This window comes from Corvus hawaiiensis, chromosome 6 (genome assembly GCF_020740725.1).
Source record: "Corvus hawaiiensis isolate bCorHaw1 chromosome 6, bCorHaw1.pri.cur, whole genome shotgun sequence".
Lineage (NCBI taxonomy): Eukaryota > Metazoa > Chordata > Aves > Passeriformes > Corvidae > Corvus > Corvus hawaiiensis.
This window is the reverse complement of record NC_063218.1, coordinates 34,666,236-34,680,074: the sequence shown is the minus strand read 5'-3', so window position 1 is coordinate 34,680,074 and position 13,839 is coordinate 34,666,236. Positions and strand designations below refer to the sequence as shown.

Sequence of the window (13,839 nt, the reverse complement as noted above, 5' to 3'; positions counted from 1 at the left end):
TGTGTTAAAATGTGCACATTAGATTCAGCCTTTTATTTCTTTCAGATGGTCAAATATCATAGTAGGGTATTACTTAGAGGGTTTTTGGAGATTTTATACTGCTCTTCTTTGGAACACTTATTTGCAGGGTACAAATTAAGAGTGATTTTCTTGACATTTCACTTTGAGTATCAAATAAAAGCAGACCAAAAAAACCCATTGAAGCACAGCTAGAACACTAAACCACTACTCAGGACTGTCTCTAAACATGGCAATTTTTGGGTAGTATTGCAAAACCAGCTAGATATCCATCTCTTCCCTCCAGTACTTAGAGGTTATAAAATGATAAACCTACTAAAATAGGCATAAGTCAGCCTCTGAAGACTTGAAAATTTATTTTTTTATATATTATTAATAACAGATATGTAAACTAATGGCCTCTGCATGAGCACTGCTTAGACTTGTGGGAGCTAGCTAAGGATATAAAAGCTGCCATGCTAAAAGAGTTGCAGTACCCATTCATGCCACTAAATTTAAAAGCAAACAAGTAACACCCCCTTCCCCTAAAAAACCCCAAACCGCAAAAGCAAAATTTGAGTGGTTTTAGGAGAGCAGACGTCAATTCTGCTGAAATAATACAAATAAAAATACCATTTCAAGGGAAGGCAGCAAAAAGAAATGGAATTTATTACATGGAAAAAAGGAAGATAGCATCAGGAATTTGAGCAGTTTATGGCTAGTCTCCACTTAAGGTACAGATGCACCTTTTTTTTTGCCAGCAGACATAAGCAAACTTACCTCACACTCTGAGACGGCTAAAGGCTGTAGAGCTGCAGCTAAGCCTCTGCTGAGAGACCAGGGGGATTCCAGACAAGTCTGGACACAGGCAGATTTCTGCCATGCAGATACTTATGTAATATGATGACAGCTGTGGTGGGCCACCATAAAATAGAGGGACTGCTTTCAAAATAAGGATGTAGAAGGGTTTCCATTAAGAGCTTACTTAGAGGTGTCACTTAAACATATAGGAGTTGGCAGACTAAAACTGCATCAAGCAAGGAGTTGCCCAAAAATGGGGTTCTGGGACAGTCTGTTATATTTGACACAGATTATCACTTCTTGCTTTAAATTATTAAAACCTCCCATACCATTGGTAAAATCTGACTGCTAAGATTTGTACTTCTCCTGTGGCAATTTCATGTAATTGGGCAGTTCTTTTAAGGAGCCTTGTAGGGAAGTTCACCTTCATTTTAAGAGAAGTGAAGTATGTTCTATTACTATACTTCCTCTGAATTTACTGTTAGCTGCTTAAAAGGAGTTCAGGGAACTTCAATATTAAATCAGAAACCTTTGGAGTTCCTTCACAGAATTATAAAATCATAGAATCATAGAATGGGTTGGGTTGGAAGGGACTTTTAAATACAGTTCCAACCCCTCTTCCAAAGGCAGGGACACCTTCCATGAGATCAGCTTGCTGAAAGCCCCATCCAACCCAGCCTTGAATACTTCCAGGGATGGGGCAACCACAACTTCTCTCGGCAACCTGTTCCAGCATCTCATTACTCTCATTTGAAAAAAAGCCTTCCTTATATCCAATATAACCCTACACTCTTTCAGCTTAAAATTGTTGCCCTTTCTTCTGTCACCGCAGGCCTTGGTAAAAATCATCTGTCCTTCTTATAAGGCCCCTTTATTGAAAGGCTGCAATAAGTTCTCCCTGGAGCCTTCTTTTGTCCCAGCTGAATAACCCCAACTCTCTCAGCTGTTCTTGTAGGAGAGGTATTCCTTCACTCTGATTATTTTTGTGGCCCTCCTCTGGACCCACTTCAACACCTCCAGGTATTTCTTGTGCAGGAGGCCCCAGAACTGGATGCAATATTCCAGGTGGAGTCTGAGAAGGGCAGAGGTGAATCACCTCCCTTGACTCGCTGGTCACACTGCTTTTGATGCAGCCCAGGATATGGTTGGCTTTTCTGGGCTTGAGACACTGGATGAATCTGACTACAGCCTGTGTTCTAGACATGGCATGCTGAGCACTTTTCATCCACTGCTCTTAGTGTATTGATAAACATTCAAAAGTTTAATGCCAGAAGATACTTCTGACATTAAATTACTCTTCTCACTGTTCTACTAGGAAAAGAACCATGGGTTAATTCACACTGCTGACAGTACCACAAAAGGCCAATGAGTGACTTAGAAATGAAGCCCAAGATACTGGTATACGGCTTTTGTATTCATCTCCAGTATAGTTCTGTCTTTGCTTATTGTCCCTCTAACTTCTGACTCTTTTGTTAGTGACTTACAGGGCAGATTTCTTGTTTTGTACAGAATTCAGGCATCTACAGTCCATGGATAGTTAAAACTTGTTTTGGACATCACTTACAGTCTTGTAAACATTTCCTAAGTGAACTATCTCTTCATTCCCAAGGCCCTTTTTCTCAGAATATTTGTCTGCTAGGTCAAGATGTGTCTTGATGTAACCATCTACTGTTGGCTTGATAGATACAATTGGACTGACAGCTCTGATTTGGCTGGAAGGAATGCTGTGGGAGTAGGGCAACTTGCCATCAGCCATAAGTGTCTAGCAGGATGAGCAGAATGAAAGGACATGAGGAATCTCATAAAATGGAAAAGAAAATCAAAAGAGCTTAATTTGGCATTTAATGAACTTGCTCTCCAATCAGTTACTTCCTGGTCAAATTTGCTGACAGTGGTGAAATCTTGCTCCAGTGGCTGAAGGCAGAATGTATCCCTGAATCTTTACGGAAAATACAAATGTACCCAAATGAGAGAACTGCTCCAGGTAACTCAGTCTCAGTGCACTTTCAGTGCAGTGAACACATGTAGAAGTTAACTAGCTAGTGATAGTCTCCCTGTCAAGTTTTCTTAGTTTTAAATGAGACTTCATTCTATAAACAGCCTTTAAAAGGGCCATGCATTTTGATCCCTGGAGTTATTTGCCATCACTTTTCCCATTTTCAGGAACTTTATTTTTCTATCCCAAAGTGCCATGAGACAGCAGTTTGTTGTGCAAAAATTGTGCAAAGCAGAACACTTTCCAGGAGCAGTAAAAGATCTGTCTCTGGATTTTTAGGAGTTGGATGACACCTCATTTCTAAATCCTTATCATGGTTTGTACTCCATGTTAAACGTCAGTCAGGTCTTCAGAGTGCAGTTATAATGAGTGAAAGGGATAGCACGCTTTCTGAGAGGAGAGGGGCTGTACACAAAGTCATTAGCTGCAGTTGTTTTCATCATTTATGTAACCTAACGAATGGAAGGTGATATAAGAATGTTTTTTTCTTTTTTTTTCCTTGACCCTTCCATCTTGCTAGTCTTCAGTGGTAATGCAAGTTTTTCTTTAGGAAATGTGCATTACAGGAGAACTCTGACTCTGTTTTAGAAAACAAGTTTTTCAACATAGGGCTTTAACTAGCAACTGTTTCAGCTGAAATAGCTCCTATTGGGGTCAAAGGAAGATAGCAAACATTTTCAACAAGAGGAACATGAGGTTTGTTTCGTGTAAAGATGACTATAAGTAGCACAGAAGCTAATGAAATTATTTTAACTTTCTATAAGGTGTACTTACAACCTGTGAAGTTTTAAATAGCAAGTTGATTTTCATTGGAAGCGATTGTCAGTTTTTACTTCCCGGCTTTTAAGTTTTGTTTGCTTTCACTGAAAATGTTTAGTCATAGCATGTTGATGGACAATTGTTTATTCAGATACAAAGATGTGCTTTCTAACAAATTTGTCTTTTTAATTGTGTGACTCTAAGAATATAAAAAAATACTGCGTGACAGTTTCTTGCTTTGGTGTATAGACCTAGTAAGAGTCAATGACCAAGCAGAAAAGTTAATTTGCTTCTGTTTTGGGTTTAACCACTAGCACAAAAGCATTCCACTTTGGCTAATTCACTGCCTTGTGACAAAGAATGATATAACCCACTGCTCAGATGTGTTATTTCGGGTCCTTTCTATTCATCAGACTAGAGTCAACTGTGAGAGTAATAAACTACTGATTTAAAAAATAAATTTGAAAAATAGTACAGCTTTAAAAAGTCAACCTCTTTATTTGTCTCTGCTTCAGATTTACAAACTGTCTGTGTCATGCCTTAGGTACTGTGGTTTCACTGGTGATTTCATTATGTATGTTGTTCTCATTCACATATTTGTCATATTAGGTCAAAAACCTTCATTGTTTGTTCAGATGAATCAAAGCAAGCCTCTAAGTCCTAATATGCAGGAAGGATGCTTTTCATCAAACTTGCAGCTTCTCATAGGGCATTGCTCATAAAATCGGAATTCTGCAGCCAATACAGGCCTTAAAATATTGCAAAATAAAGCTGAAGCACATTGTCAAATATAATAGGACTTTAAATGACTGTGACCGAAAGTAATATGAAGATTTAATTATTCATGTCCATGTGTGCTTGTCTTCCCCTAGGTGGCATTGGCAGGGTCGTCAATGGTGCTTTTATGGTATTGAAAGGTCATCGGTCAATTGTAAACCAAGTGCGGTTTAATCCTCACACTTACATGATCTGTTCTTCTGGCGTTGAAAAGATAATAAAGGTAAGATTAGTTATCAGAAAATGTGTTCTTTCAATGTTTCAGGAAGAAATGCTTTGTTTTGCTCAGCATCATTCTATTCCACACCCATCCTCTCTTCTCCTCTTATTGTTTTATAAAATGTTATGTCTTGTTTGCTGGCTAAATGGATCCAGACTTTTAATCGGTCATTTCAACTTTAAACTTCATTTCAATTTCAAAGGTTTCAGAGATAAGGGATAAGATCAGAATTTTCTACATTTGTACCTTGAAAAAGGAATTTTTCTCTAGTTTAATTCCATGCATAGCTGAAGTATCATGCAAACAGTCCCTCTTGGGTGAGTTTGGTCACAGTTGTAATGTGATCTCTTGCAACTTCTGATACTTTAATAAAAGTATCTCCAAAGAGTATTGTTGAACCTTAACCTAGACTGACCTGGCTGAATTTGGTCCAAACAACACCTCAGAAGCCCTCCTATAATTTTTGTACATATTTGTGCATTGAATCAATTCAACATACCTTTTCTGTGGCTTCCAGAGGAAAGACTTAATAACTTGTACAATATGTCTTTTCTGAATCCTTTAACAATGTTCAGTATTTTTAGGAAGTTTTTTACCTTTTTCGGTGGAAATGGAAGAGATGAGAAACTTTGTTAGATTCTGAAATTTTCTTTCCTTAAGGAAAGACAGTCAATATTGTGGGAGCAAGGCAAAACCAATTTTGTTATATGAGGGTTGGGAAGGCAGAGAAGTATGCTACACTAATGTGATTTGCATTCTGCTGCCATAGATATTTTGCTATAATTTAGGTCTACCAACAGGATGAAAAAAGCCATAATCATTTAATTTTGAAGTAGGATAATAAGAACTGCTGCTGATCCTATTTGTTGAATGACTTCATGAAAGTCTTACCTGCATGTGGCTATAAATAATGTTGTTAGAATATTAGGAAATGCTTTTGTCAGCTACAAGTTGACAGCATGAACTTGTCCTGCAAAGGAATGTTTTAGTGATGTGCAACTTATGGACCAGAACTGCCCCAAAATCCTGGGACCATGGCTCAATGTCCCACTGCATCGCTTGCGTTACAGCCACTATCATTTGGGTTCTGACTGTAGTTCAGCTTTCCTTCTCTTCTGTCTTCCCTTGTACTTTAGTTCTTCTTTCTTCATCTGTGCCTGCCTGACAGGTTTGATCACAAATACAGTAAATACAGGCTTTGAACAAAAGTGCATTGAACAGTCTTAGCAGCTCACTGATTTTTCAATTTCCAAGCAGTCAGACTGTCACTGTTTAACAACAGTTTTGCCAGAGGCATATTTTTTTTGCTTTGGGAACTTGATTCATGCAACCTGAATTTTCCCTTTTGGATTCTAGATCTGCTGACCCTTCACCCTATGAATCCTTCTTGCATGAGTGTGCTTAGACTGTTGGATTAGCATTGGTATAAACATCCCCTGTGTTGCTTTTGTGTACTTCTGCTAGGGTTTTGGCAGGGCATTTTTTTTGCCTAGTGATTAAAAGGTTAGTTTGATTATGGCTGCAGTCACAGGTTGTGTAACTCTTTGAAAGACACCTCTGCTTGAGCGCTTCCTTAGAAGAGAATGCCTGTTGTGTCACAGTGTGTGCAGTGGAACTTGTGCAGCTGCTTTGAAGGAACTGAATTCCCCAAACACTGCAAGCTAGAAACAAATTAAGGGAAAGGTGTTTAATGTATTAAGTTTATTAGCGAGCCAGAACTTCTCACCCTTTTGTTGTATGTCCTTTTGTCTCAGCTTGTAATGTGCCTTGTTTGGGGATTGGGCTGTTTCAATGCTTGTGTCTTGTCTGAGCTGCCTGACTTCGCTCTCTAAAGGAACTGTTTTAGTGCACAGTGGTTTGTGGGTGACTGTACAAAGGTGGTTTCTTCTTCATTCCAGCTAATTCTGTGGATAGGTTGGAGACTAGTAACTGCCACTAGCAGAAGGGCAAAACAGGAAAAACAGCACCAGTGGTTCTGAGGGGCCATTTACTGCATTAAAACCAGCTGGGAACACAAGTCTTTCCTTTGCATGGCTGTCTTTCTTTCCCCTATATAAACCCTTCATGTGCTTGCTCAGAGAAATTGAAATGACAGAAGGAACCATAAATAAAAATTGTAGTTAATTTTTTTATGTTTTCTTATTTTGTTCCTTTTTGTTTATTTGCTTCATTCACTTTCTTTAAAAGTGTCCTTGTTTTTATTATCCTTCAAGTATCTTCTAAAACCCTTCTGGAATTAAATCACAGAAGATAACTTCACTGTGGTTGGTTGCAACTGTAGAAACAATTGTAGAGACTTTGTGATGAATTAAAAACGTGGATGCAAGTAGTTGTTTGTCTGAGCTCTTAATTTTTAGACTAGCTGGCCTAAATTTAGTACTTCAAGAAGGGAGGAACTGATAGCACCAGCATCAAGCCATAGTACAGACAAGCCATTCAATAATTCCATGAGCTTCTGCCAACACATTTGCTATTTTAATGCTGATTGTAAATGAGAGACAAATTAATCTCAGGCCTAGCCCCACAGAAAAGAGTAGTATTCACAAGAATGGTTTTGATGGTTTTGGTTATGTTTTTTTTGCTTTAGTTTTATTTTGTTGTGAAGCACCCACAAGAATACAATTTAGTAATTCATTGGTTAAGGTTTGATTTCTGCTAGGACCAAAAATAAGACCCAACAATCTCATTAATAGAAGACATTAGAAGTCTCTACTCCAGACAGTGTGTGGTGGACATGTCAACACAAATGAATTGTTCATTGCCCTTCATTTACTGAACTTCAGTAAAATTGTCTGAAAAAGCACAGCTGCAAACTAAAATAATCATTTGCATCAAGCATTCACCACAAGAGCTAAAGCAATACAAAACAGAAAAATACCACTTTCTCCTCAGTTAAGTGTGCAAGACATTGGGACGTGCTGGCAGGAAAACAGATTGCATTGCAGAAGAAATAAATGAGGCATTCCCTCTGATGTGTTGGACTTAGAGGAGGACCATGGAGAATTATGCAGTTAGGAGACAGTTCCAGAAAAGATAAAATAGATGAAGTGCATAACGACTTTCAGAAAGAAATTCTGTTTTGTACTGAAAATGGAATATTGTGTAACAGAGCACAACTGTTGTAGGTCCCATTTGTTTAAAAATCATCAGTGTGTCAGAGATAACAAAGTCTATTTGCACATGTTGCCATGGTGACAGATTAATGTCATTGTGACTATCTGCCTCTGCCTAATCAGATAATCTAATATAGCTGGTTTTAATTATTCTCACGCCACAGGCATAACTACTTTTTTGTTTTAAAATTTGGGGGTTTGCCACCATGGAATACAAACAATTCAAAGATGCTGTCAGTAGATATCTACTGAAGTAGAGAACCAGTTTCATATTTCAATTTTTCTGTTATTGTTCCTATTTTTATATCTGTACTCAGGTCATCAGTGAGTAATAGTCATCTCCTTAATCTTCTGACAGAGAAAGAACTTCTTGATAAATTGTTGGCTTCAGTGGGTTGATTTGCCAACTTATTTTCTCCAGTTTGATTACATTATTCCTCAACGTGGCATCAGTCAGAGGATGAGAAAAAGGCAAAGGCATTCCATTTACAGAAGCCCATTTCAGATGCCACAGAGAGCACTGGATCAGTTGATGCCAGTTTAAAATCTTCCCAGGTCTGCCAAGGATAGATTCTTAGTCTGATTTCTTTCTGTGACTCTGGCAGGCCTTCACACTCCCTGATAACAGAATATCTAAAATGCAGGGATATCGTTCTCCAGAGACAACTGATCCTTTACAAGCAGGTATTCATCCTGAATTCCCTTGACTTCTCTTTATTACTTACTTCTTCTCTGTGAACAGAATGGAATGGAAAACCCTCACTATGGACTCTTTGTAGCTATTTTTTCAATATTTTACACTGCTCTATTTTTGCTGATGCTTGCAGAAAGAGCAGAGAGATGTGGTAGTGCCAGCAAGGATGTAGAATATCTCAGTGCACACTTTATGAACCTTCTTAGATTAATTTCGTTAGAAAACGGACCTTTCTCAGAGGGACTTCGGGGCAGACTACCTCTCCTCTGTTTATATTGGTTCATACAGGATCTAAGCATTTTCTAATTCTGTTGCTTTAAAAATAAAAAAACGTTTCATAAAACCTAGTGATCAATCGATCACTGCTAAGAATTAGAGGAAGGGGCATGCCAGCCTGTGAAAGCACACAGTATGAAGTGTTTACAAGAAGATATGCTTCTTAAAAAGATCTGATCTGCTTGCTGAAATGCTCAGTAGTGGGAAAAAGGGGGAAAAGATCTGACAGGTTGTGAGAGAAGGTACTGAACACATGCTACATAAATCATCAAGAAGGCAGCAACCCAAGAATAGTCTTTCAGCAAGTAGAGTTCTTTTTTTCTGTTAAAAAACTTGGTGTATCCACAAATCAACAATCTCTCTCATGGATTCACTCAGAGAAAGCTCTTTCCTACATTGTCTTTAGGAAGTGAAGCCTGGGAAATTGAGGATGAAGAGTGATTCTTTCTGTTCTCTTGAATAGTTCAAAAAGGTTAAGTATGGTTGTTGAAATTCTGTACATAGTAGGCTTAGACTGGGTTTTGCTATCTTCATCCAAACGTGATGCTTGTCCTTTGGGCTACATGTCTGGTAAGTGCAGTGCTTGAACCAAGCAACAGAGAATCGTCTTCATTCTGGTTTCAAGTGTCATATTAAAGAACTGCACTGGGAGAGAATTTGCTGAAGTACTGCAAAAAATAAAAATAGCGATTAAGTACCAATAGCAAATACCACCTTGATGTTGAGATGTTCCTAGAAACAGCCTAATGTAATGCAATGTAAAGTTCCATTCCCTTTGCTCTGAAAGGCAGCTTGATGACTGTGTACAGAAGAAAGGCAGCCCACTTTAATTTTGGAATAGCGTCTCTTTTATCTGTCTAGCCAGATCATATGTGGAAGCTCTGTTAACCATAAATTACAGAGAATGAAAAGTAAAAGCCTTCAAATTTGGGAGATTTTCAGAATAAAGTTTACTTGTTCATCTTAAATTCAGCTGTTCTGGACAAGTAGTTGCAAGATAATTTATTTCATTTTGCTGTCATTATTAAAGGTATAAAGTTTCTCTTGAAACTCTGTTGAAAATCTCAGTGAATACAGAGTAAGTGGCATTCTTGTGGGCTTTTCTTATATTGCTTGTCATGGTAGTATTGGGTTATGTTGCATGTGTTAATTAGGCATCTGTAAGATGAGTGCTGATTATGTCATTTATACATGCAAAACACTCTTTTTGTTAGCAGTTTTGTCTATTTGGAACGAAAGTTAATTAATTTCTGTTGGGAAAATTGTTAGATTTTTTTTCCAAAAACTATCCCAAAAGCCCAACCTGTCATAGAATTTTTTTCCCTGAGCTTGTTAGCCTGGTAAAACCAAAGCATGGCTGAGATCAGATCTTTAAAAGCAGTACATTAAGGCATTTTAGGTAAGCTACATACTGGCTCTGCTCACAGTAAGGCATTGTTCATCCCATTAAAGTGATCGTGGTTGTTCACAGAACGTCATAATCACATTGCCCCCAAATCTGTGAGTAAATCTGAGAAGGGTGAGGACATCCAACTATTATGTTTGCTATGGATTACCAGTTTCTTAGGGATATTGGTGGATCTTCTTTGGAGTTTTTTTTCCCCCTTTTCCTCTCCATACCAGGAAAATTGAGGGAAGGACAGATGGATAGCATAGCAAGACTGTGGCTGTTGGTGAGATCAGTACACTTCAAAAGTAGCTTTCTACTTCAAAACTCTTCAACTTTCCCCATCAAAACTGCTGCTGTGTCTTCAGAGGATGTTGGAAGATTTTTTTTCTTTGTAACTGTTCCCTAAAGCCAGTAGTGCAGCTCTACTTTTCACCTCCATGCATTCAACTCCCTGCCTGCTGATCAGGTGGGATTGACTACGTAGCTGGATGAAATGTTACTCTACACCACTGGCACAAGCAGCTCTGGTTTCCTGGGAAACAAGTGCCTTCATTAGTGCTAAGACTGTATTGTAGGCAACAAACTATTCTTACTGTTAGTGAGTAAGCATCCCTGATTACATAAAAATGGAGCCCTGCAATTTGGGAGGAATTATCACACAATGAATTACCAAAATGATGGATAATTTGCAGTGTGAGAGCTTTTGTATTCTGGATGGGAGAAGTAAATGCAGGAAAAACACATTTGTAAAGGGGAAGATAAAATCCCACAGCTCTGTAATACTTGTAAGTATGATACTGAGGGGTAAAAATTAATAAAAACAATCTGCAACCTGCAGCTATTCTGGGTATTTGAGCTACTGTTCCATTTCAAATGCTTATAATGGTTTATGAATTCAAAGACATATGTTTGGGGTTTCTTTTATTTTCTGTTACAGATCTGGAGTCCCTACAAGCAGCCTGACTGCACAGGGGACCTGGATGGTAGAATTGAGGATGACTCACGTTGCCTCTACACTCATGAAGAGTACATCAGTCTTGTGTTGAACAGTGGTAGTGGTTTGTCCCACGATTATGCCAACCAATCAGTCCAGGAAGATCCACGGATGATGGCCTTTTTTGACTCTCTCGTGCGCCGGGAGATTGAGGGCTGGAGTTCTGATTCAGACAGCGACCTCAGTGAGAGCACAATCCTGCAGCTCCATGCAGGAGTAAGTGAACGCTCCGCCTACAGCGAGTCAGAGTCCTCTACCTCTTTGCATCACTCCCCACCACATGTGGCTGAAGAGTCTGATGAAACTGCCTATAACTTAAGGTCCTTAAGATCAACTGCGTCCCCCTCAGCCAGAGAAGATGTGTCTTCCCGTCAGCAGAGGCTCTCTGCGCTGAGAAAGTATCAGGATAAACGTCTCCTGGCCCTTTCCAATGAGTCTGACTCTGATGACAATACCTGTGAGGCAGAACTAGATACAGACCTTTTCCCACGGCCACCATCCCCGAGTCCCGAGGAGAATGAATCCAGCAGCTCCAGCAGCAGCAGCAGTACAGAAGATGAAGAGGAACTGAATGAAAGACGCACATCGATGAGGCAACGCAATGCGCTGAGGCGCCGACAGAAGGTGCAAAAGGAGGAAAGGACTAGCACTAACACGGAGAATGTAACCCCTTATATAGGTGAGGACATATATGATTACCCCCAGATCAAAGTAGACGATCTTTCTTCTTCTCCAGCTTCTTCACCAGAAAGGAGTTCGGCCAACAAAGTTCTTAAAGAAAGGACGTCCCCTTGCTCAGACAGTGAATCAGTGGAGAGAAAGATTTATAAAGCTTACAAATGGCTCCATTATTCTTACATATCATATTCAGCTAGTAAAGATGGTGAATCCTCCAGAGGAGGTGGAGAAAATGATGAAGGGAAACCAGGAACCAGTGGAAGGCACAATGCAGCACGCTCGCTAACTAAGGAAGATGCTAGGAACTTAAGTCCAGTAGTTCCTCAGGGTTCCTCAACTCCTGCTGAAAGCCACAACAGAGAAACTTTAAAAGAATGTGGTGGGATAGAAAATTCTAGTAATGGTCAAGCTTATGAACGTGACAATCAGCGGCGGATGGAGGGTCAAGAAAACACATCTGAAGACACAAGTGGTGGAGGTGTAGAGCATTCTTTTGAGACTAAAAAGCTCAATGGAAAAGCTATCTGCAAAGGGCTAAATAGCTGTACCGAAGAACCTTGCATTCAGACCGCAGGACTTGTGGAACAGAAAAATAGTCAGAACTGTCAACCAGCACCAAGCCATCATTCACTGGTCCCTCCATTCTCCGCTGTTGCCATCTGTAGTATGTCAGGTCACTGCTCCAGAAACCAGACTGATGGCAGTGAGGAGAGGAGCCTCGACCCCTCCTGCATTAACCACAATAATGGCCACTTGCATCTTCACCCTTCATGCTTCAACAATGGACAGAGTTTTGGAGAGCAGGAAACTGTGACGCAAGGACTACAAGTGCACTCAAATGCTGATAATGGCAACCTTGTACAGGTGGGTGTGACCTTGCACAAAGACTGCTGCCTGTCTGAAATGGACTCCAACAGCTACAATGTGGGCACAAGAGAGGATACTGCTGACCTGCATCCTGCAGGCAGTGAGAGCACTCAATCTTTTGGAGGACTGAAAAGACACAGAGCGGAGTTGGAAGATGCAGATTCAGAGAGTTCATCCTTAGAAAAGAAGTTGAAAACATGATAAATGCAAATGTCTGTCGTAGTGTGCACTCTCTCAAAAAGAAAAGGAAAAAGAAAGTATTAAAGGCACATAGAGCTTGGGTCTGAAACATTGCGTTTGATTCTCCATTCCGTTCTTCAGTGGGTCTGTTTTAGATTGCCAGTGGTTCATGCTGTATAAAAATCCAACTTGCTCCTTAATGAGACTGAGTCTAGTGTACCCATACAAGGTTCTGTTTAAAGTAAATCCTTATTAAGATGGTTGACTGAATAATTCTTGTGTGAACATGTGTCATTTGTTCAGCCAGCCAACCAGGATGACTTCTTTAAAGTTTAATTGTTCTTCCAAGGAGGAAGTTTTCTATACTGACACCACATATTGCAGGCTGAAAAACAGTGGAATTAGATCACACTGCTGGTAGATCACACAATTAGGGTGTGTTTCTTGTTGAGGAAAACAGGGAAGAAGTCTTTCTGAGCCCTTTATTCTGCTTCAGAAAGTAAAGAAATGCAACCATTAGGGAGGATAATTTCAGAACTGGCTGGTATCTTTAGAGATAATACTTCATAAAGCACTTACTTCTGATACAGTTCAGTGACATTATTTTTATGCCAACAGAAAAGCTATAGGAAATGAGCCTCTTTCCAAAATCAACTTTAGACTGTTCCCATGGTGACATGCAATTTTGTGGGCTTTTTTAAAGAAAAGAGCTGAATAATACAGTGCCATCACTATATAGAAGTATGGTTGTTGGCAAGAGGCAGGTATTATGCTGTAGACTTCATTCTAACCAAGGGCTTTTAAAAATCAGGCACTGAAACATGCCTTTCTGTGATCTGAGCACATAGATATTCTTCTCCTCTATTATTATTGTTGTTATCATTCTTATTATTATTACTATTATTATTATTATTATTATTAAGAATATGGTTCTGGGTGTTGAGATATATCTTGATTATGCCCACCCTTCCCCCATGTTCTTACTTTTGGGAAGCAGTAGACCAAACAGAAAATAGCTGAAGTATGGATAATGTAACCGATTCATGTTAACAGCAACATTTGGTAAAGTCTGAAAAATGCTTTTTTAGCAGTTTTCG

General features: G+C 39.3%; 1 protein-coding gene across 2 annotated transcripts in view; it reads left to right on the top strand.

Moving 5' to 3' along the window:
- The window catches only part of DCAF5 (DDB1 and CUL4 associated factor 5), a 70,906-nt gene extending 57,891 nt beyond the window's left edge, over positions 1–13,015 (top strand). For both annotated transcript variants that reach the window (XM_048307583.1, XM_048307584.1), the window contains exons 8-9: positions 4,426–4,553; positions 10,961–13,015. In XM_048307583.1, coding sequence (XP_048163540.1) covers positions 4,426–4,553; positions 10,961–12,763 — 1,931 coding nt within the window. In that variant the 3' untranslated portion in view covers positions 12,764–13,015. The remainder of the gene's footprint in view (positions 1–4,425; positions 4,554–10,960) is intronic.
- Positions 13,016–13,839: the final 824 nt, after the last annotated feature.